Source organism: Columba livia, chromosome Z, assembly GCF_036013475.1.
Source record: "Columba livia isolate bColLiv1 breed racing homer chromosome Z, bColLiv1.pat.W.v2, whole genome shotgun sequence".
Lineage (NCBI taxonomy): Eukaryota > Metazoa > Chordata > Aves > Columbiformes > Columbidae > Columba > Columba livia.
Genome location: NC_088642.1, coordinates 35,475,844 through 35,497,306, shown reverse-complemented (window position 1 = coordinate 35,497,306; position 21,463 = coordinate 35,475,844). Strand labels below are relative to the sequence as shown.

General features: G+C 39.2%; 1 protein-coding gene across 2 annotated transcripts; it reads right to left on the bottom strand.

The window, feature by feature from the left end:
* Positions 1–1,025: 1,025 nt before the first annotated feature.
* Positions 1,026–20,392, bottom strand: FEM1C (fem-1 homolog C). Of its 2 annotated transcripts, XM_065045375.1 has the most exons (3): positions 20,236–20,392; positions 18,934–19,663; positions 1,026–6,648 (listed from the first exon to the last, which is right to left on the bottom strand). In XM_065045375.1, the coding sequence occupies exons 2-3, from the start codon at positions 19,475–19,477 to the stop codon at positions 5,339–5,341; spliced, it is 1,854 nt and encodes a 617-aa protein (XP_064901447.1). In that variant the 5' UTR covers positions 19,478–19,663; positions 20,236–20,392; the 3' UTR covers positions 1,026–5,338. The 2 variants fall into 2 exon arrangements, with proteins under 2 accessions (XP_064901447.1, XP_064901448.1); XM_065045376.1 differs by lacking the exons at positions 18,934–19,663; positions 20,236–20,392 and adding an exon at positions 16,353–18,842.
* Positions 20,393–21,463: the final 1,071 nt, after the last annotated feature.

Below are 21,463 nucleotides of genomic sequence, written 5' to 3'. Positions count from 1 at the left end.
TATACAGCCCCCTAAACATTACGCAGGAAGCAAACATGTTGCCTTTGCCAGAGAAACATACCATACACTTGGCCTCTTTTGCCCTCTTCCCATGCTACTTTGTACGGTGAGTTTTGGTCTTCAACTGAGAGCCAGGTGTTTGCTACTGCCAAGAAGCATTTTTGCATGGGTATGGGGCTTAGGTAACCAGCAGACACTTCTAGACGAAAACATCTTTCACCACCTGCAACAGCAGAGGGATAAATAACGATGTAAATTATCATTTCCAATGTACATTCAATTCATTAAAGCCATCTGTGTGACAATTATCTTACTGTAAAAGCTCTGGATAAGTTTTCCTCATCCAGAAGCTCTTATTTTTTGATGCTGTTTGTTACTGATTCAGCCTAAACCTAAAATTTCAGCTCTCTGGAGTGGACACTGTCTTTAAATATGGAATTGTGACTACTGTGCCTAACCATAAACATTACAATGGCAATGTTCTTCAAAATTTCCCATTATCCAGCTGCCTTTAATAAGGATCTCCTCACAGTTTTTCCTCTCACCCTTGGAGAATTCTACTCCTCTTTTTTTTTTTTTTTAAATTGTTAATGCAATAGGGAAGAGACTTGAAAGGCTTTAAGGAGAAAATGAATTTATGCAACTTTCTTAAAGAAGTGTCTGTTGCTTACTTCTTATAAGGTCCTGCTAACTACTAAATCTACTGTGTTTTAACAGGGTTAATAGCATGACTAACTGCATTCTCTAGAAACTGGGAAAAAAACTTCTCCTGTATCATGAAGTTTAAGCCTCTTCCTCACTGTCACCCACTTTTCATTTTAAGGCTTGGCAAGACCACCGTTTCAGAAAAGAAAGAGAATGAAACATGACATTTTGTTTAAGTTACAATTCTTAATGACATGAAGATCAAAGTCTAAAGCTGCATCATTCATATTTAACAATTTATACTCTACAGAAAAAGGGGATTAAAAAACAGTACTGCAGTAACCCTAAGAGTAACAGATTATAATATAGACACAGAGAGGTGTTCTCCAAAACATATTTTTAATGTAATCTGCATTTGGAGCCTAAAGAGAGTAAGAACAGAGAAATATGCTTGTTATTCCTTTTTTACATTACCATTAAAGATTAACCACTTAACGTAAAAAAGAAACTGCAAGTCTTTGTGATAGAATGGAACACAAATACAATGTTAGCTAAAACCAAACCAACAAGAGCTTTTCATTCTGCCCGCACTGAGGGGCCAACAGTTACTTTCACACTCAAAGCCAAGAGATACAAGAAGTCCAGTATGTCTCCCATCAGTTTCCCCAAAATTAATTTGAAGCATTAAATACTAGCTGACTTTGTTGTAGTCACAGAAGAGAGAAATTAGTGTTTAGAATACTTAACCCATGTTTGACAACATTTTAGAGTATAATGTGCATTCCACTCTATATTTCAAAGCATACGAAAGCTGTTTCAAGAGCAGTTTTATCCTGCTACTGTCACCTTGCAGTTGACATAGAACTGAGGAGAGGCACATTTTTATAAATCCTCCTGTAAACATTTTGCTATAGCACTCTATACCTTTTTTAAAGTAGCATTTTGTAAAACTGGAAAGAGGTTAATTTTAACCCACTGCAAAACAGTTGTTAAAAGAAAGCTCCTTGGAGACTTAAGAAATACACAAAATTACTTCCTATCTGGGGACTGTTCTAAAGTATATATGGAAAACTAACCACACTATTGCCATGCATTTCAGAAAGTGTCTTAACATTGCACTTAACAAACAGAACAGAGACACCACAGACAGCTGGAATCTTGTTACCAGCGTAAGTGATATGAAAATAGGAATACGATTTTAGAATTTGGTAAGGAAAGCATTTCATTTTTATGAGAATGCTCTTCAATTTCCTGGTTGAAGTATTTCAGTTGAAAACCAAGATGATTAGAAGAAAAACTGCTTTGAGCATTTATCCCCTTCCCCAAAAAATACAACTTCAGAGGTCTTAACAAGCAAGGAGGAATCAGTGCCTTTGTCTCTCCGGAGCTATACCTGTGAATTATTTAATCAGTTTTAAAATCTGTTTCACCTCTGTGGGGCATACATTTATTTTCCACAGTGTTCTCAACATTCTTCTGTGTCACTAGCTCAGAAGCAGTACATTTCATCAGAAGAAAAGCCCAAATAGGAAGAAAAGAGAAGAACGGGAAAAGAATTAGTTAAACATCTGACCAAAGAAATACCAACTCTTTATATTCTGAATGGCCCTTAGTTCCTTTTCCTTACCACAGTCTGAGTCCAGCTACCAACACTGCTGCATTTAGCATCAGTATGTCTCACTAAAATAAACTTATTCCTACCTCTGAAGTGGCAAGACTGAAGGGAAAAAAAAAAGAAGGAAAAAAAATGCTGGTCCAGAAAGCTGGTACCTATACAGGAGCAGAGAGAAAACCGGTGTGGAGACAAAAGTGGCTTGCCAAGGGGGCAAACTGCTACTACACATTAGCATTGGCCTTAGTGGCACATGCATCTCGGACAGGGCCTGCTGTTCCGAAACCTCTCCCACTCAGTAAATCCTGAACTAAACCCTAACACATTATCCACCACAAGCTCTGCAACAATTTGGTTTAAAATTAAGAAAAATTAAACAGGGTAATGTAAACATCCAGGGCTAATTGAGAGTCGTATTAAATGCATGAACTCATTTGCCTGGACACCTAAGTGCAAGTATCTGGCAAGGCAGGAGTTCAGCAGACGGCCTCATCACCATACAAACTAAATTCTGCCTGGAGGGGAAAGTCTTTAGGACTGATGCACATTGGTAGATATTTAGACAGAACTACAAACAAGAAATCAGTATGGCCTCTTAAACTGGTTTGGTTTTAAAGAGTAGCTAACAGCAGATACCTCCGTTTCACTAGATTTACATACACTTAATAGTGATATGCTTTCTCTTTTGAGAATGGTTCCCACTCAAAAACTTGCTAACAACTAACATTTTTTTAGACTATATTTCTGGACTAATGATGTCCAACTAACTTTAGACAGTATATTTGACAGTTATAAAGACAGAAATGTAAACTGAAACCACTAAAGAACATTACAGATTCTAGAGTATCAAACTCTAAAAATCTAAAAATCCCCTTCTCTGTGGCCTACATAAAAATAATTATTTTTATGACTTGAAGAATAATGTGTATCATTTCTAGGATGGTATGATTTGTGATTCTCTAGACACTCAAAAGAGTAGCAGAAAAGCATAAAAAAAAAAATCAAACTACACGTGTTCACAAATGACAAACCGAGTGGCATGTCTTTTAATCATTACAAAGGAGAGAAATTCAGCCAATCTAATATAATTTTACTCCTGTGTATCTGCGAGAGAAACTAACAGGGTTTCTTCATTCTCATAACTTCATACAACCTAGACATGGCATAGGACAAACAGGTGAAAGCTGTTTCAAAATAGAGTCAGAAAGCAATAACACACAAACAACACTGTTTTCAACATACTTTTGTTTAAAATATCCCCATATTTTTCCAAAGAATTGCTAAGCTAGTAAGCAACACACTGTACACTAACAGGAAACACAGAACAGCCTGAAAGCAAGGAAGAACTGTTCTTATATGCTCCGAAGACACATTCTTCCTCATCTTATTTCATAAACAAAAAAGTGTTCTGATATCAACTTAAAAAAAAAAAATTAAAAAGACCCTGCTAAAACAACTTTACCTTTATCTAGTTCACTTGGCGTCCAAATAGCTCTATCACTAACCAAGGCCTAAATCAACTTGTTAAATTTCTGGAGCAAGAACCCCATGGGTACAATTACTGCCCACCACTGAAATGAAACATCAAGTCAAAAATATCCAATATGTTAGACCACTAAACTTGAAAGTAAACTGCTTTCTATTGAACAGAAATGAATTTTGCTTTAAGACATTTGCAGGGCTAATGTGCCATAATAAATTCTACTAGTAATCAACAGTAAAGTGCTGAATTATATTAATTACCTGAATCGCACTCACATTTATGATCTTCGTTTACGGATTTTTTTTTATCAAGTCAAAAGAGCCCTTTCTGTTTTAAAAGCTAAGCTGTTGTGCAAATATTATAAAAATAGGTACTTTAATTAGGAGCTATATACACAACAGAACTTCCGCTTTTTGTTAAGTACAGCTGACATAACAGAGATGAAAAATCCATGCAAGTATTTATAAAGATACTTAAAATGAAGAAAAAAGGACACTGCTATAGAACTTCCAATACTCTGGCATACAGCCACTCACTATATTAGATGATGTCTAGATCTGGACTGATTAACATCATGCCACCAACATGCTTTAGTTTCTTTTGTAGCTAAAGTTGATTTGTAAATTTTAAACTACAGCATACATTTGATCTATTTCTCATTGAAGTGTATAATTAAATTTGAGGTTAAACTTCGAGCGAACTTCACATCTAGTCACAAAACCAGCACAAGCAAGACATTAGTGCAAAGGGGAAGGTGTCAGTTGTACATAATCAGGACTCTTCCCCTAACCGCATGATGCAATAAAATGATTTTCAGATTCAAAGTTCAAGTGGACTACGATGAGAAAAAGCAAGATTTTCTTCTCCTGAATTTAGGACAGATTTCCAGAAGATCAAAATGAAAGCAACCTCAGTTAAAGCAGTCAAAGAAGTCAAACCCAACTTTGGAAAGCTGATAAGTAATTCTAAAATTCATCATGCTATAAAGACAGCATTCTCAAAAGAGCCCCAAACAAACTGCAAAACAAAATTGGCATTTAAGTTGAAATTGGCCAAGTGCTGCATAGAAATATGCTCACACACAACAGTCATGTTTAAGCCAGTGCATAGAGAAGATAAAAGCACTTATGGTAGTTGCAAATGTTAACAAGTCCATACAACTTGTACAGTTTAGCAATGAGTCCATAGAAAAAGAATAGAGTAAGAGTAGAAATGCTCAAGCAAAACAAAAAAATTATGACCTTCCAAGTGTATAAAATCCACATAACAGTTATAGTAAAAAGACATCAGTGGAAAATACTTAACTCAGTTCCAAACACCCAACAGGCAAATAAGACCAGAATAGACAAGCCTTTGGCAGACGACTTTAACAGTCTAAATATGGCATTACATTTCTAAATAACCCACAAAATATATTATATGGCATATTCATATTAAATACTGGGTAACCAGCTCTACAGATCTGATGCTAACAATGCTTTAGCCAATAAGAGCAAGAAGGAGCAAGCCAAGGGAACGCTGGTGTATCACAACAGTGCTAAAGGAAAATACCATCACCAAGTCGTGCTTCAAAAACAGTATTGTGAGACTCCACACTATCATCTATGGAGCAAAACAAAGCTCTCTAGTTTTTCAGGGATGTGCCCTGTGTAGTATATGTTATGATTCACTATTACACGAGCAGCAAGACACTGCAATGTAGTATGATTTATAGGCTGGATTAAATTTTTTGCTATCTCCTTCTCATCCAGCAAATCACAAGCAGTTTGTTTATGCAAGTTTGTGGCATCAAAGTGTGAACCTGACTTGATAAGAAGATTCATGATGTCTGGATGGTTGTTCAGCGCAGCAATGTGTAACGGACTGTTGTTATCAGAGTCTCTGACATTTACATCAGCACCACATTCCACCAGGATAGCAGTAACTTGCAGAGAGGGGAATTTACAAACTGGGTAACGACCCACACATGTAGTATTATTGTCAACAGCAAGGTGAAGGGGACTAAAATTGTTCTTCCCTCTAGGCTGAAGCTTAAGAAACTTGTAAATAGTCTGTTTCTTAAAATGCTCCTGTTCTGAGCTGCAAGGTACTTTCTCCAACAAGCAAATCAAATGCAAAATGATAGAAAGGGCTTTGTTCAGCTGTATCGGATCAGGAGGACACTGGGTTTGTTTCATAGCCCGTTCTATTTCAAGAACACTTTTGCACAGTATACCCATAAGATCATCAAATGTGACAGTAGTGCCTAGCAGGCCTTTTGCCCTATCCTGCAGCATGAAGGAGAACAGTTCAGCAAATGACAGTAAACTGCTGGCTGTCATAGGGCTCAGTGGATCAAGATTGCTCTGCTGCATGTCCAAAGCATATTTCCATAAGTTGATGCAACGCTTGAAGTTTCCAGAGTCTGCATAGACAGCACCTCTGTATCTAATATAGTAGGATGTATCTGGGTGAGAAGGGCCAAGAATACGTTCTCTAATTAATAGTGCTTGCATTCTCATTTCATCAGGGTCTGCAATAAGATTTTCTAGCTCTTCTCTGCTGTTTACCTCTTTAGCATAATCATACGCCATAATTAGTGTTTGCGGCACAGGTTTGCTCAGGATATTAGTCCTATCACTGTATCTCATTTCCATAGCTCGCTTCCAGTATTTCAAAGCACCAAGCAGGTCTCTCTTTTTGTCCACAAAGGTTGCTCCTAGAAGTTCCAGAGCATTTATGCGCTCAGCCTTACTGGTCTGTACATGCTGGGTGAGAAAGTCCACAATATTTGTGTGGCCTGTCACACTAGCTGACAGAAGGGGAGTCATTCCGTAACCATCCTTTTCCATTTTTGCACAATACTTGAGAAGCATCTTCATGATCTCTAAACTTCCAGATTCTGCACAGTCATGTAATGCAGTGTTTCCTGCAAGAAAAGAAACACAATTACACAAATCGTAATCAAATCATGGTCCAACCCCCACCACACTAACAGTTAAAATAAAGTTAAAATACCCAAACATTAATACTTAAAAAAATAGCTGTTTTGACATCTATGGACTATGAAAGGCTTGGATGACAAAGTAAAATATTCAAGATCGGATTAAATATCAAGTCTGACAGGCAGTTATACAAATCAAAATGCTTGATATTATTGCCTGAAAGAATTAAAGAGGTTTTAAGGACCTTTTTGTCTCATTATGTAAAAAAAAAAAAAAAGAAAAAAAGTTAAATTGAATTCTCCACTACATAAAAGCACAGGCGCAAGCAACTTCATTGTGTTGAAAAGTCAGTCAAGAGGGAAGACGACCAGCTTGGCTGAACAGAGAACTCCTCGAGGAGCACAAGAGGAAAAATAAATTGTACACTCTCTGGAAGGGAGGTCACACTTTTCATTAATATTACAGAGCTGTGGTTCATTTATGCAGGGAGAAGACAAAAAAGGACAAATCTCACAGTTGAAACTGGCCAGTGTTGTGTCAGACAACAAGGAAAGGCTTTTTAAGTATGTTAACAGAAAGAAGCAGCCTAAATAAAACATCAGACTGATACTTGTTGAAGATGGCCACATGACTAATAGGGATGGAGAAAAAACAGAGGCATTTAGTGCTTTTTTTGCCTCAGTCTTTAATAATATAGAGAGACCTTGGGCCACCTGGTCCCCTAAGTCAGAGGACCATGACTGTGGGAGAGGTGACTTGCCATTCATGGACACTGAATTTGTAAGGGACCAGATATATCAGCTAAATGTTCACAAGTCCATGGGGCCTGATGTGATTCATCCCATGATACTGAAGGGGCTAGTGGACGTTACAGCAGGACCCCTCTTGTTAGGGAATAAACTGCCTTAGCTTATTGAATTATTTGGTATACTGGTTCTTATAAAACTTATTTAACATAAAATTCACTTAGCATAAGTTTGCTTAGCATAATTTCTGCAAGCTGTGAACCTTTGGACTTTCTGCTTCATTAAGTAAAAAGGCCACAGAGTCTTCAAGCTACAATATAAAGGGAGCTGTGTCTTTGGAGATAAGTAAGCAAACAAAACAGCATCAAACAGAAGAACGTTTTGGCTGTTACCAAGCACTTATTTTCTCCAGCTGCAGCAACAAACTGCAACTGAAGGTCAGAACTTTATCAGTCAACCTGACAAAAAGGAAGAGACCCAATGAAGCACATGGGGACCCCAGACTCTAATTTTGCAATTGGCCCGGAGTGATGCACAGAGGGTGGGGGCTTGAGTTGAAGGGGTAAAATTGACCAAGTTATTTTCTGCTGAGCATCCCTCTTGAGGAGGAACCCAGCTCAAGCTGCTCTAAGTTGTACCTTTCAAATCAGTTATTTTAGAAGCATTTCTGGAATCCATGCCTGAGTCTCTGCTAGAGGAAACCTAGGGAAAAATAACTTCTCTAAGACTCTCAGTCATTTATGAAAGGTCTTCGGAGATCTGCACTGACTGGAAGCTGGCCTGTGTTAGTCCAGTTTATAATAAGGGCATGAGGGAAGACCCAGGAAACTACAGACCTGTTAGTCCAACCTCAGAGCTTGGAAAAAATATTGAGATCACACTGGGTGCTGTTGAAAGGCATTTAAAGGATGATGCAATCATCAGACACATTCAGCATGGGCTCACAAAAGGAAAGTCCTGTTTAACTAATTTGATATCCTACTATGATAAGGTCACCAGCCTAGTGGATGAAGGGAAGGCAGTGGATGTAATTTTTAGCTTTTCTGGATTTTAGTAAGGCTTTTGATACTGTCCTTCAGAGCATCCTTTGGACAAGTTGTCCAGCTGCGGGATGAGCAGGTTCAGAAGCTTGGTGAAGAACTGGCTGAAGGGCAGAGCTCAAGAGGCTGTAGCAAACAGGTCTACATCTGGCTGGTGACCAGTCACCAGCAGTGTTCCTCATGGCTCAGTCCTACAGAAAGTGCTATTCATTTTACTTGTCAGTTACCTAGATACAGGACTTGAATGCACCCCTAGCAAGTTTGCTGATGACATCAAACTGGGAGGTGCTGTTGACTCTCTTGAAGGACAAGATGTCTTGCAGAGGAATCTAAGTAGATTAGGCAATGATTAATGGAATGAAAATTAACAAGAATAAATGCTGGATTCTGCACTGAGATCCAGTAACAGGGGGCACAAGTATGAACTAGGAGAGCAGTGTCTGGGGAGCAGCCCTGCAGAATGGGCCCTGGGGTGCTGGCTGACAGCAGCTCAGTGTGAGTCAGCAGTGTGTGCCCTGGCAGCCCAGAGGCAAACCCCATCCTGGGGACATCAAACACAGCACAGCTAGAGCTCAGAAGAGGGGACTGTCCCCTGGATTCAGTCTTGGTGCGGCCTCAGCAAGAGGGCTGGGAGTGGTTCTGGGACCCACGATTCAAGAAGTATGTGAAGGTCCCTGAATGCCTCCAGAGGAGGGCAATACAGTTGGTGGAAAGGCTGGAAGGCATGTCCTGTGAGGAGCAGCTGAGGACTTTGGGCTGGTCTAGTTTGGAGTGAAGGAGGCTGAGAGATGACCTCATCGCTCTCTACAGCTTCCTGAGGAGGGCACATGGAGAGGGAGATGCTGAACTCTCCTCTCCGGGATCCAGTGACAGGACACATGGGAATGGTCCAAAGCTGTGCCATGGGAGGTGTTTAAGAGGCATTTGGGCAATGCCCTTAAAAATTTCATTTAACTTCAGGTCGGCCCTGAAGTGGTCAAGCAGATGACCATTTTAAGTCCCTTCGGACTGAAATATTTTATTCTCTAAGGGATTTTGTATCTGTTTCCACGTATGAAAGAGAAACTTAAGCCTGCTATCTTTATGCTGTTTCACTTTCCCTTCTTCCCTTGTCAAAATGCCCTTCCCCTCTGTCTCTAGCAATAACAAACAAACAAACAAAAATCCATATGAAAATTAAAGCCAGGCTGACTCAACACTGGCTTTGTTTGTCTCTATAACATGCCTCTTCCTCCCTCCATTTGCCCACCCTTCTGATTTAGATGTTCTGAAGCAATAATTGTACAGAACAGAAAATACAACCCATCGCAATAGGCCTTTCATCTTAGCTGAGGCCCCTGACATGGCCAGTATATTCTGGGGGGAGCTGGATATTTTGTCAAGCACAGGTATACAGCCAAACTATTCTTAATGCTTTCTTAGGTCTTTATCCTCAAGTCCCACATTAATCCCTCTGCTCCTCTGGTTAGGATTCCCAAAGCCAAGAAGAAAAAAATGCCTTCAACAGAAACCCATCTATCCTATAAACTTCTTATCATTTACATGCAGATTATTTCTCATTAGCATAACATTGCACAGACTTTTATTTAAAGGCACTCTAGTTCTAACACCATGTGGGTAAATTTCTAGTAAGCACTAGTGTCACCTGTTTGAAAACGCTATCCACAGAAAAACAGAAAGCAAGCACTGAACACCACAGTTAAATATTTAACTATTAGCCTTCAACCAGATGAAAATTTGCTTAACTTCAAATACGAGCACTTCACTGTAGGAGAAGGAAAAAGATGGAGACAAACCCTCCTGGTCCTCTCCCAACATAAGAAAGTTTCCTATGTGGTTGATTGCTTTTAAAAATTACAGAATTTAAATCCATCTTCTTCTTTCAAGTATATTATACAGATTCAGGCATAGCAATTTTTCAGCCTCCCACTAAATTAATATGTAAGTTATGAACAGAACACTAATGTGAAAATTCCACCCCAATTAAGATTTCATACCATTAGCCCTGCAAACTCCACTTAACTGCCCATCACATCATCAGCTTCTGTTACACTGTCAGCAAGTTTCCACATTCATAAATTAGACCTTTTTTCTAAGGGTTCTCTGCCCATCCATACTTGCCAAATTTGGCTTTTAAAAGCTGAGAGAGAACTTTCCTGAAACTTCCTTATTTGCATTTTTGGTAGTTTTTTTTTAATGCGAACAAGACAGTGACTAAGTGTGCTTTGCTGTAGTGCTTCTAGTCTCTAACAGAACTACAGTGGGTTAAGAAACAAAGCAGTAGTCTTGAAATATTCAGCTAATGTTTGGGATAAGTGTGTATTTGTAGATATGTAGTCTACTCATCAAAACATTTTCTATTTATCTTCACTTTATTTCTTTTTCCAGGCCCTTTAGAATGTGCAGTTCACACTTTATACTAGAGTATTTAGGTAATGAAACTCAAATAAAAATGTGTCTGCAGTCTGTCTTAAAAGCTGAACACTGCATAGAAATAAACTAAAACTAAAATAGAGGTAAAATCTTCCTGCCAATGCATTCTTTCTGCCATTAACATATTGTTCACCCTGTCATAAACATGATAAACTCAAAAGCAAAATATCTGTAGTTAGTACCTGTATGTGAAGAAAGACTCATTTATAAAATACACTTCAGAAATAGAAAATTTATTCAATTTTCAATTATAAGAACCTGATAGAGTTCTATATAAATAATCCTGACATCCTTTAGCTTTTGCATACATGACTTTGTAACACACTTAGCTTCTTTCTAACAAGACACAGTAAGAGGACGTCAAATTGATTAAAAAAAAAAAAAAAGCAAAATTCAGAAACATCTGGCCAAACCAAATTCAATACCTACTTGTTGCCAGAAGAGCCAGATACCTTATATCCACAATGCAGACCTCTATTCTGTGTTCTGAATTAGCATATTATCATGTAGTACCTTGCTTTTATCTTCTGATGGCAAACCACTGAGACAACAAGGTGTTCATCCAACACTTTTTCAAGTTTTGGTATGCAGAAAAATAAGTATGTAGCAACTCAAGTTTTGCTAAGATGAAAATTCTCTGATGCGCAGTGGGCATTCTGCCTTGGTTTCCCCACTAGTATCCCAATCATCCCTCTTCAACTCCTTCTCTTCTAATCTTCAACTTCTTAAAACTTTACAGGTAAATTGGTCTGCTGCTTCTTCCTCAAACTTGTATGTGTACCATCTGAAGAAAACCTGACAGCACATTTCAAGACCTCTTAGCTGCTCTCAGTTCCAGCAATCAGAAAAACAACGGTAAGACAGAATGGTAGTTGTTCAGGACACACCAAGTCTCAATCCAGGCTCACAAGATACCGAAATTCAGCAGACACACTAATCAAATTCATACAAAAGACATGTCAAGAGTTATTTTCAAAAGCTTTAGGCCCAAGTTTGACATGTTTTTGCAATTATAGCAGAACTATGAACATATTTCATCCCCCAACCAGAAGTACAAGTTCCAAACATAAAAAACAAAACAAAACCCACAAACAACCAACCAAAAAAAAATCACACAGAAAATATCAGATTGTTTCATTAACAGACTTGCAAAACATTCCCTTCCGAAAACATTTCTTAATAGTGGTCAGTGATTTTACTATCATTTACTAACAAGCAAGCTGAGGAAGACACCCTGACACAAAGTGGCACCTGAAAATACCAATTAGATCAAGATTTACAGAGCTAAATCAGTTCATACAATGACAAGTGATTTTCAATCTTTAGTAACTCAGGCAGTTTTTATCAGTAATAGAGAGGTTTGGTCACACTACAGTCTCGACCAATATCAACAAAACTTCCAATCACAGGAACAGAGATTTAACTAAATTTAGGTGAAGTCCAGTGATTATGGCCCGCACAGTTTCTCAGCTGTAATTCCCTCTGTCCTTATCACACATCACAGACCAGACAATGGTCAATAGCTGAATATTGAGGAGCATGAGACCATTAAATTCCTATGATAGAAAGATGTCATAAGCAGACAGAAAAATACACAAACTTGACAACTCACATCCATTATAACTCATCTCCCTATGCTGGAGTACTTCTATCTACAAATCAATATTTTAAGATATTTTGAAAGCTGTAATAGAAAAGCATATCAAAGACAAATAAAACAAATGGTATTAGTAACACTTAAGTTCTTACTGTTGCTTCACAACTATTAGTGTATTTTGCTGGCTTTGACAATAGGACCAATGGCAGCTATCCATATTACATATCGTAGATCCATCACCACAGAATGCTGCTTTTGATACCCTTTTATCACTTGCCAGGTACATATTCTATGACACATTAATGCTGAAAAAACCCACACAAATTAAGTTTGGTCATTGTCTGCGCAAATTCAGGTTCAATCCAACAGTCTATGTGTCATTAATTCACATTGCAGCTACGCAGAACATGTTGAAGTATGCTTAAGATTCCAAGGAATTTCACTACTCTGTCTAACTGTATGTCCTTAATAAAAAAAAAAAAATGTTTTTTTTTATTTGTATTACAATTACTGACTTAAGCTTAAACAGCTGTTGCTGACAACATATCGGAAGTAGTGTAGTTTTTTAGCTACTTATAGTAGCCCTTAAGATTCAAAATAACCACAGTTATTCTAAGCCATGTACAAACAATAAAGGAAGGTCATCCCCACTAATTTTTAGTGGCTGCACCTCACTTCAGTTTTACTGGATGGTGCAGGTACAGCAGTGGAAAGAACACATTGTAAAAAGCCATGTTTCCATAGACTAAAAGTGGGCACGGGTAGAAAGACAGTTGAGAGCTGCCAACTTCAAAAACCATAAACCCCAGTCTTAAGAAATAAGATTACTAGCCATCTACACTTAGCAAGTGTCAAGTGTTAAATCTGAGGAAGAACTTGAAAGAAAACATGACAATGACCTTAATATGTGATTCAAAGTCTATGTTCCATAAATTGGCCAGGAATGGAACAGTTCAAATAACTATAGCAAATCAACCATTATTCTGTGAATTAACTGACCCATTTCAAAAACAACATATTGCCTATAGTGTCAAGAACAGTGGCTAAACACAATTAAGAAGTTAATTCAATTTTTGTAACATGGTTTATTCAGTAACAAACTACAAGTCAACATTATATCTACTGCTGTATTAAAAAGGAAAAAGGCTGAAAATAAAGGTAATTCGAAAGTCATTCTCTTTCATAAGCAGTTTTCCAAGGGACACATACAAAGATGTTGGTCAAATCAAAGTATTTCTTGAAGGTGTGAATGATAGTATTTCACAACAGGTTTAATTAAATTTTCTTAATCCATTTTAATTCTAAAATGATCTGCAGGAATTTAATTACATAGAGAAGATTGCTAATACTACAACAAGATTAAAGGCTCATCATTCTTGCACAGAAATAAAACTGGACTGGAAATGTTTTGCTAGTCACTATACTTCTCAGCTATTAAGTGAGCGCCATTATACTGTGCTGCTAACACTGCTTACAAACTATCTCTATGTGTATAAAACTGTACTATTCACATTACCTAATAACTTCCTCTAATTAAAAACTGCAACAAAGAAATGGACCTCCAGTCTTTCCAAATAGTTTGAAAACAAATTAAGGAAAAAGCTATGGTCAGCTGCCACCACAGCTCCACGTTTTATTCTTTGGTTACAGTCCTCTGTTGAAAGTGCTATGAACATTACGCAAACACTTCACATATCAAAGAAATCAGAGTTGGGGATGGGCATTCAAATTCATAATGAGGCCATGTCTTTCCATGTCAGAAGCAAATAATTCCCAAAATAGACTGGCAGCTTGTGACATGGGAATGAAAGAAAATGAAGCAATGACACAAAGTGATTTGACTTGATTTGCAACCAATTAAGTATATTCAATTCCTAATACTTACAAAAAGCTTGATCAAACTTACAGGTAGTAAAAGTTACACTAAAATTTAGTATCAAGCTGATTTCATATCCAAGATCTTTAAACATGTGAGAAAAAGATTTAAATAACCGACCAGTATGTAAAATTAACCACATGCATTTATTTTTGCTGCTGTACAGATGAAATCAATCACTTTTATTAAGTGAAGCTGTTCATGTAACATTGATGTTTTCTTTTTTTCTAACAGAGGACTTGAAGTAATTATGTCGTTCAAGAGTTTTACATGGGCAGTGCACACAAAAACTGCAGAAAAATACATCCCTACACTTAGCATGCAGAATAAAGAAAAATTAAAGGTGTGACTTTGTTTTAAGAAGAAATTAAGTGAAAACTGCAAAGACTTTCTAATCTCAGTAAGTTATTTTAATCTGGTTTCCATATTCCATAATGGAATAATTGCTTTCTTGCTTGCTGAAGTACCCCATGAGAACTTGTATTATTAAGACTACCAATAAAAAGCATGCTGTTAATCATTTAATTGCAATATAAACTCCTTTTTAGTTGAAATTCAATAATTTATTCCTTGTTTGAAAGAATTATCCTCATTTTATTTACAGACATTCCTATGAAGTTGTTTCCACACAGTGTCACACACAAAATATCTATGAAATGCAGTACACTATGCCATGTAATACTTACCAAAAAAGGAGAAAAAATAGAACCCCCCCCCCCAAAAAAAAGACACAGAATACTTTTAGAGCAAAGACTTATTCACAAGGGGGGGGGAAAGAAAGGAAAAAAAAGGGTGCTTTGTTTTGAGTTTTCTGTTTGGTGTTTCCCTTCCCCCCACCATAAAATTAATCATGGCAAGCAGACAAGACAAAAAAATAAACCAACAAAAACTCAGAAGAAAATAAACCTGTCAGACTCCTTAATGTTTACTGCAAGAGAAAATTAATTATTTTTAATGAATACTAAACCACAGTGATCACAGAGCAAAGAGTGTGAATCCCCCTAATCCCTCTATCTCTGGGTCTGCCAAGTCTGCAAAAGATTCCTTCCCTTACCAGCAGGTTTGAGTGTTACACTTTCCAGTACCCCACAAAAATGATAATACTGAAATAGCACTAGTCCTTGCATATAACCTTGATGTAGCACCCATAGACTAAGGTCTGCATGCTCTCCTACTTTCCAAAATGAGAAAACAACAACAAGCCTTGTCCTCCACATCATCTTACAAAACTATTCTAATCTAATACTGTGCCAGTAGAATCTAAGAAAAACCAGATTTTGTATCTCAGTGTTATTTTGCATTTTCAAAATACAGGAGTCCCTCCAACTGCTACGGTAGTGTGGAAGACCATATATGACAAAGAATCAGGGCTTACAAGCAAACAATCCTCCAGAGATACCTAAAGGAACACCCAGCAGCTCTTAACAAAATTTTCTAACACTCAGGAGGAGAAAAATTACTCTTTTGGCTAGCAGATGATTCTGCTAACAACAGAAGAGGGACAGAGTTAGTGAAACCCACCAGTAAAACCCACAAATATCACCTTGAAGAGAAAGAGACCACATACCGAGCAACTGAGCAATGGAAAGACTTAAAAGCCACATTCAGAAAAAAAAATTATCTGCCTTTCAAGCAGGTATTTTGGAAAAGAATCCTTACTCCCTGCACCATTACATTCAGACCATCCTGGCTTTCAGCTCCTGTGTACTTTATCTATAATTTAACTTGTTAATTGCAGAAAGGAGAATAAATCTTGATTATTGCAGCAAGTCTGGTGGATGAAGATAAACCATAAGACAAATTATCAAAATGTGCATTGCAAATTTTTAAAATGTAAGATCTAAGTGTCCTGTCGTTATAACAGTAGTATGAGATCCTTTTAAAATAGTCTACATGCAAAATAATTTTATTATTAAGGCACTTATACGAAATATTTTATTCTAAATACAAAAACCGACAAACACAGCCCCAGGTATATAACCAAGAGAGCTCAAACCTGTAATTTGAAGGCCAAAGACTGCTACCACTTGAATTGCAAAAGTAATCATTTCTGTCTCTACACATAGCAGCCAAATGAAGACAGTGCACAGAAACACATCGGTGAACCACTGTTCAAGAACCCAGAGGTCTGTTCCGAACATGGCAAGGGAGTACCACCCTAACAAGAGGTCACCGGCATGCTTCACAATGCAGAACAGAAAACTGCAAATGACTGACACACTGAACATCCTCCTCATCCAGCACAAAGGTAAAAAAGCCTCAGGTTCCTGCTACTGTACCATTATCCACACTATTCCTCCTCTTAAGGGCAGCATAAAAGCTTTAAGATCTTTAAGTTCCAAGAGGGTTGGTTTTTTTTTTTTAATAAAACAAAAAACCCCAACAAACCTAACTTGCAATTTGAGATATTATTATATACCAGTGTAACTGGTTTGTTATTGATATTATTATATACCAGTTTAACTGGTTTGTTACTTTTTAATCTGAAAAAACAAGAGTAATATACTGGAAAAGCCTCTGAATTAGGAAGACAGTGGTGAATTAACTCACTGTAAGTGTTGTTTTGGCTGCTTTTTGCTTTTCTTAAAAACAAACAAACAACACCAAACAGCAACAAAAAACACAAACAAAAATAAACGACCAACCACAATCAAAAACCATCACCAAAGAAAACCAAATTTATAGAGATATCTTCGCTATTTTCCACAAATCTGGGAGAAAAAACACACCCTTTTTACCCCAGGTATCAGTTATTGTCACCACAAACACTGTTCATGTAACACAAAACATGTTCTTAAAAAATCCTTCGTTTACATTTGTGTTGTCTATGTGCTTCATAAAAATTTGGGGAAACTGTGGAAGTTCAGGTCTTCAAAACAGCAGAAACAAGACAACAACAGGCTCATACTTCAAATTTAAAACTATTGGCCATCTTTCACAGTACAGGACTCACCTACCCCAAATATCTTGTTACCTCCTTCTCCACCACCTTCTCCTGCAAGACAGTTCCAGACCTTCACTTTCCCTGGTGTAGCATCTTATCTGACACAGACTCCAAAGTCTTCATGAACACCTTAATCATGTCCTAGCCATACTTGTGCACTTCCACAACTGTCTTATGTTTGAACACAGACAACAGCAATGCACTAGTAAAGTGAGTAATAAGGACCAGTAAAGTAAAGCCTACTCCACCAGCACAAAATGAGGGTGAAATATTCCTGCAGAGATCTATCTTTTTCCCTGTTAAATTAGATATTTAACAGTGCTACTCTGTTCATACCTATTATGTAAAGGAATTGTTTTAAAACTAAAAAAAAACCACACACATTTTATATTTAGCTTGTTATTCCAAGAACCCTGTGTCTAGAAAAAATGACATTTTCATTCTATCACAAGTCCATGATGATTCATAAGCAGCCTTAAATCCTCACAGAGGAAGTTTTATTTTGCTCTGCCCACCTCTATGACAAATCTGTAGTTTAGCTTTCTTTACATTAAACCCACATATTTGCACAACCTGCTGAAAAAAGGTATATTTAACTGAACAGCTTTTCCAAAGATTACTCTCATATTTGGCATTTACAGGTATACAATATTCTAGATACAAAGTACACTTTAACAGAAATAACTGTCTAGCATACTGTTACAAATGTGATTGTCCAGAAACAGGCAGAGGAAGTATTACACTACAAAAAGGTTTATTAGCAGATTAGTAAAATCTATACAAGAAATAACCTGCTGAAACACAATCCTGGCTCAGTGAATTAAAAATTAACTGTAACCTGCAATAATTGGTATGCTTCTCAGGTAAATATCATACCCAGTTACAGGTTTGAGATGTACTAAAAACCCCAGTAGTTAAACCAAGAGGTCCACATATTTAAGATCACAGCAAAAACAACAGAAATCTTCCCTTCGAACAATAGCACCAGGGTAACTGTGAAGAGGGGTAAAGAGATGTTCTTTGTGATCTCTGCACCACTCAAATTCTTCTGTTGGGATCACAGTTACCTGCCATCTTCATTTCTTCAATACTAATTTATGGTTTTGTTTAATAACACTGCAAAAAGGTCCAAAATTATTCAATAATTGGGAGGAAGAGTTGGATGAAGAGCGAAGTCATTATTAATTTCCAATACAGAAAATAATTTTTCTCCTTTATGCCTCATCCTTGTACTAGCCTTATTGGCACAGGTCAGTTTTCTCTACAACATACATCGTTTAAGAAATAGCATGAAACACAAGAATATATGCTGATATTTCTGAGTACATTGCTACTCTCAGCAAGTTTATCACCTTTTTGCACATGGACGAGATGTTTCATATGACTAAGTCTTTCTAAGAATTAGTGGTTTAAGATTAAAATGTATTAACTTAGAAGGAAACTATACAACCCATTTTAACAAAGGAGTACATTGAAATAAAAAACAGTGAAAACATAGCCAAATACACTTTATGTCTTAATCATCCACTTTATGAAACTAGGACAATATCTTTGGACGTCAGCCTCCTAAAGAAACACAAATGAGTAACTTTACCCCCAACTTACCACAAGGAAAGTGAAAAAAATAACTTACCTTTCACACTTTTTCTGTTAACATCAGCCCCTTTTTCAAGTAAATACTGAGCAATTTCTTTGTGGCCTTTGTAACACGAGATCATCAAGCACGTATGCCCATGACGGTTTGATACTTCCAGGTCTGCTTTGTGCTCCACAAGGTATTTCACTATTTCCAGGTGACCATCAAAACAGGCAGCTCTAAGTGGTGTTGAATTCGTCAGAGTTGTATTGTTGACAGATGCACCGTGATCTAACAGACACTGAACCACCTTCAAATGGCCAGCAGCTGATGCTGCCCACAATGGCGGCGCCCCCTCAATGGTCTCACCATCAAAATTCACTGAACCACCAACTTCTATTGATGCAGAGCAATGGTCCAACAAGTATTCCACCATGTCCAGGTGACCATAACGGGCTGCCATCAGAAGTGGGGTGGCACCATTGGTTTTCTCTGACATCAGCAGAGCTACCTCTTCTCTTGTTTTGCTTGCCAGTAACTTGGACAGGAGCCGCAGCTTCCCATCACGAGCTGCATTGAACACTGCTGTCTTTAGATCCATTTAGTCTGTACCTCTCACCTTCTTTAAGGATACACGCCTGCCTTTTTCAGAGTTAAATGCTCACTGGAAACGCATAGACCAAACAGAACGTCCCCAGCTTCTTCTCAAATCAATTTCATCTAGATGGGTCAACATGGAGACTCTGAACAGGGTCCTGACAAAGCACAGGCTGTGCTTAGTATAAACCTGCAAGATAAAAAATTCTGGATGTTTTCATCTTCTACGTGGCAAACCAGTAACCACAACTGTATTTTTGTACAGCTGTCCCCAGTCAACCCGCTGTTGCAGTGTACCGACGACCAGCTGCCTTCCCTGGAGCCCCCCCCGGGCTGCGCGGTGCCCCCTCAGGAAAGCTTTTTGAGGGGAAGGGGCTGATCCTACCAGCGTGTTATTCATACCAGCCGCAGAAAAATCCTCCTCTCCCTTACAGCGTTAGAAGCCGCAGTCCCGGCTGGTTTTGAGGCGTAGTCTAAGGCAAAAGCCGCCCCTCCGGCTCCCCCGAAGAGCCCCACAAACACGCACCCCACAGGGGAAAGCCCAGCAGGGAAGGAGAGCCCGAGCCTGCCCTCTCCCTCACGACCACCCTCAGCCCCCCAGAGGCCCGACGCCCCTCCTCCAAGCGAGACCCCTCAGCACGCCCCCTCCCCCACGCTCCTGCCCCTCAGCGCCCCGGATCCGCTCCCGGCTCCTTCACGGCCCACCCCAGGATCCCCGCCGGCTCGGCGCCGGCTACAAAGGGCCACCGGGCTATGGGTTACCTTCCCGGGGCGCTGTCGGCCCCCTCCCGCCGCAGCCAGCCTCAGACGGAAGCGCCCGCCGCCACCAGCTCCCCCCAAGCCCCGTCCAGCTCCTCCATATCAGCCGGTCCGCACCGCCCAGGAACGGCCTTCTGCCCGGGGCGCGGCGCGGCGCAGCCTCCTGGGCGCGGCCGGGGCCAATCAGAAAAGGGCGCGGGCGCCCGCCCGCCACTCGCAGTGGGGCTCGGGGCGGGACTACGCCGCCGCTCAACGGCGGCGCAGAACGCGACGGCTGGCCGTTAGGGGTCGGGCGAGGGCCCTTCCCCGCGCCAGCGCCGGCGGGGGTCGGGGCCGGTCCCGCTCCCGGTCCCGGTCCGGGGGTTCGGGGCTCATGTGGGGGACGGAGGGGTCTGTGCGGCCGCTCCTGCGGGCTGGCAGCGGGCGCCTCGCTTGGGGGCAGCGCGACTCCGTGGGGCAGAAGATAACGTACCTGTATATGCCTCGTTAATTAACAAATTGCGGGTGAAATGGCCAATTTTTGCAGTGCAGAGGGTGCTCTGGCTCTGGACGACATCACCTTTTGGCATAAAATGTGCTTTTGCTGATATTGCATGGGTTAGCATATAATGTTTATTTTGTTTCTATAATAATAAAAACGGAGAAAGATCCTGAAAAGCTGCACCTAAGCAAGGTAACTTCTGTCACTACCACATGTACTACCTGCAAGCCTCAAAAAGGAAGGACACCATGCGCAGCAACAAACTTGGAGGAGACCCATGGTCGTGAACAGGCAGTAATTTGGATGATTGAGTAGCCCACTCATATCCCTGCTGACTCACCCTCCCAAAAAACATCAAAACGAACAAAAAAAAAACCCAACAAACAAAACCCACAAAAAACCCACAACATACACAAAAGAACCAACAAGAGGAAACAGTGCAATTCATCCCTTAGTACCTGGTGCTGGCATACGGTACCTAGGCTACTGGTTATTTTGTCTACAAACCTCGGAACCAGCAGGATGAAAACAAACCGATGGGGATTTAGAGAAGAGCAATCACAATTATTAAGGAGCTGGCAGGACTAATTGATGGAGATAGATTAAAAGATATAACTGTGTGTAAATGCTCAATTAGAATTAAGTGAGGGAAAGAAGAATAGAGAACTTTTTCAAGAGACGTGTGGAGCGGAGGAGTTCTCTGAAGAGTTCTACAAGCTTTACTCAACAGCAGTTGGGAAGAAAATGAAG

What these genes read in the sequence shown, in the direction of transcription:
- FEM1C (XM_065045375.1), bottom strand. Translation starts at nt 19,477, where the DNA reads ATGGATCTAAAGACAGCAGTGTTCAATGCAGCTCGTGATGGGAAGCTG. An exon ending in TAACAGAAAAAGTGTGAAAG is followed by an intron (nt 6,649 to 18,933) that starts GTAAGTTATTTT and finishes CTTTTCTTGCAG; the next exon opens with GAAACACTGCATTACATGAC.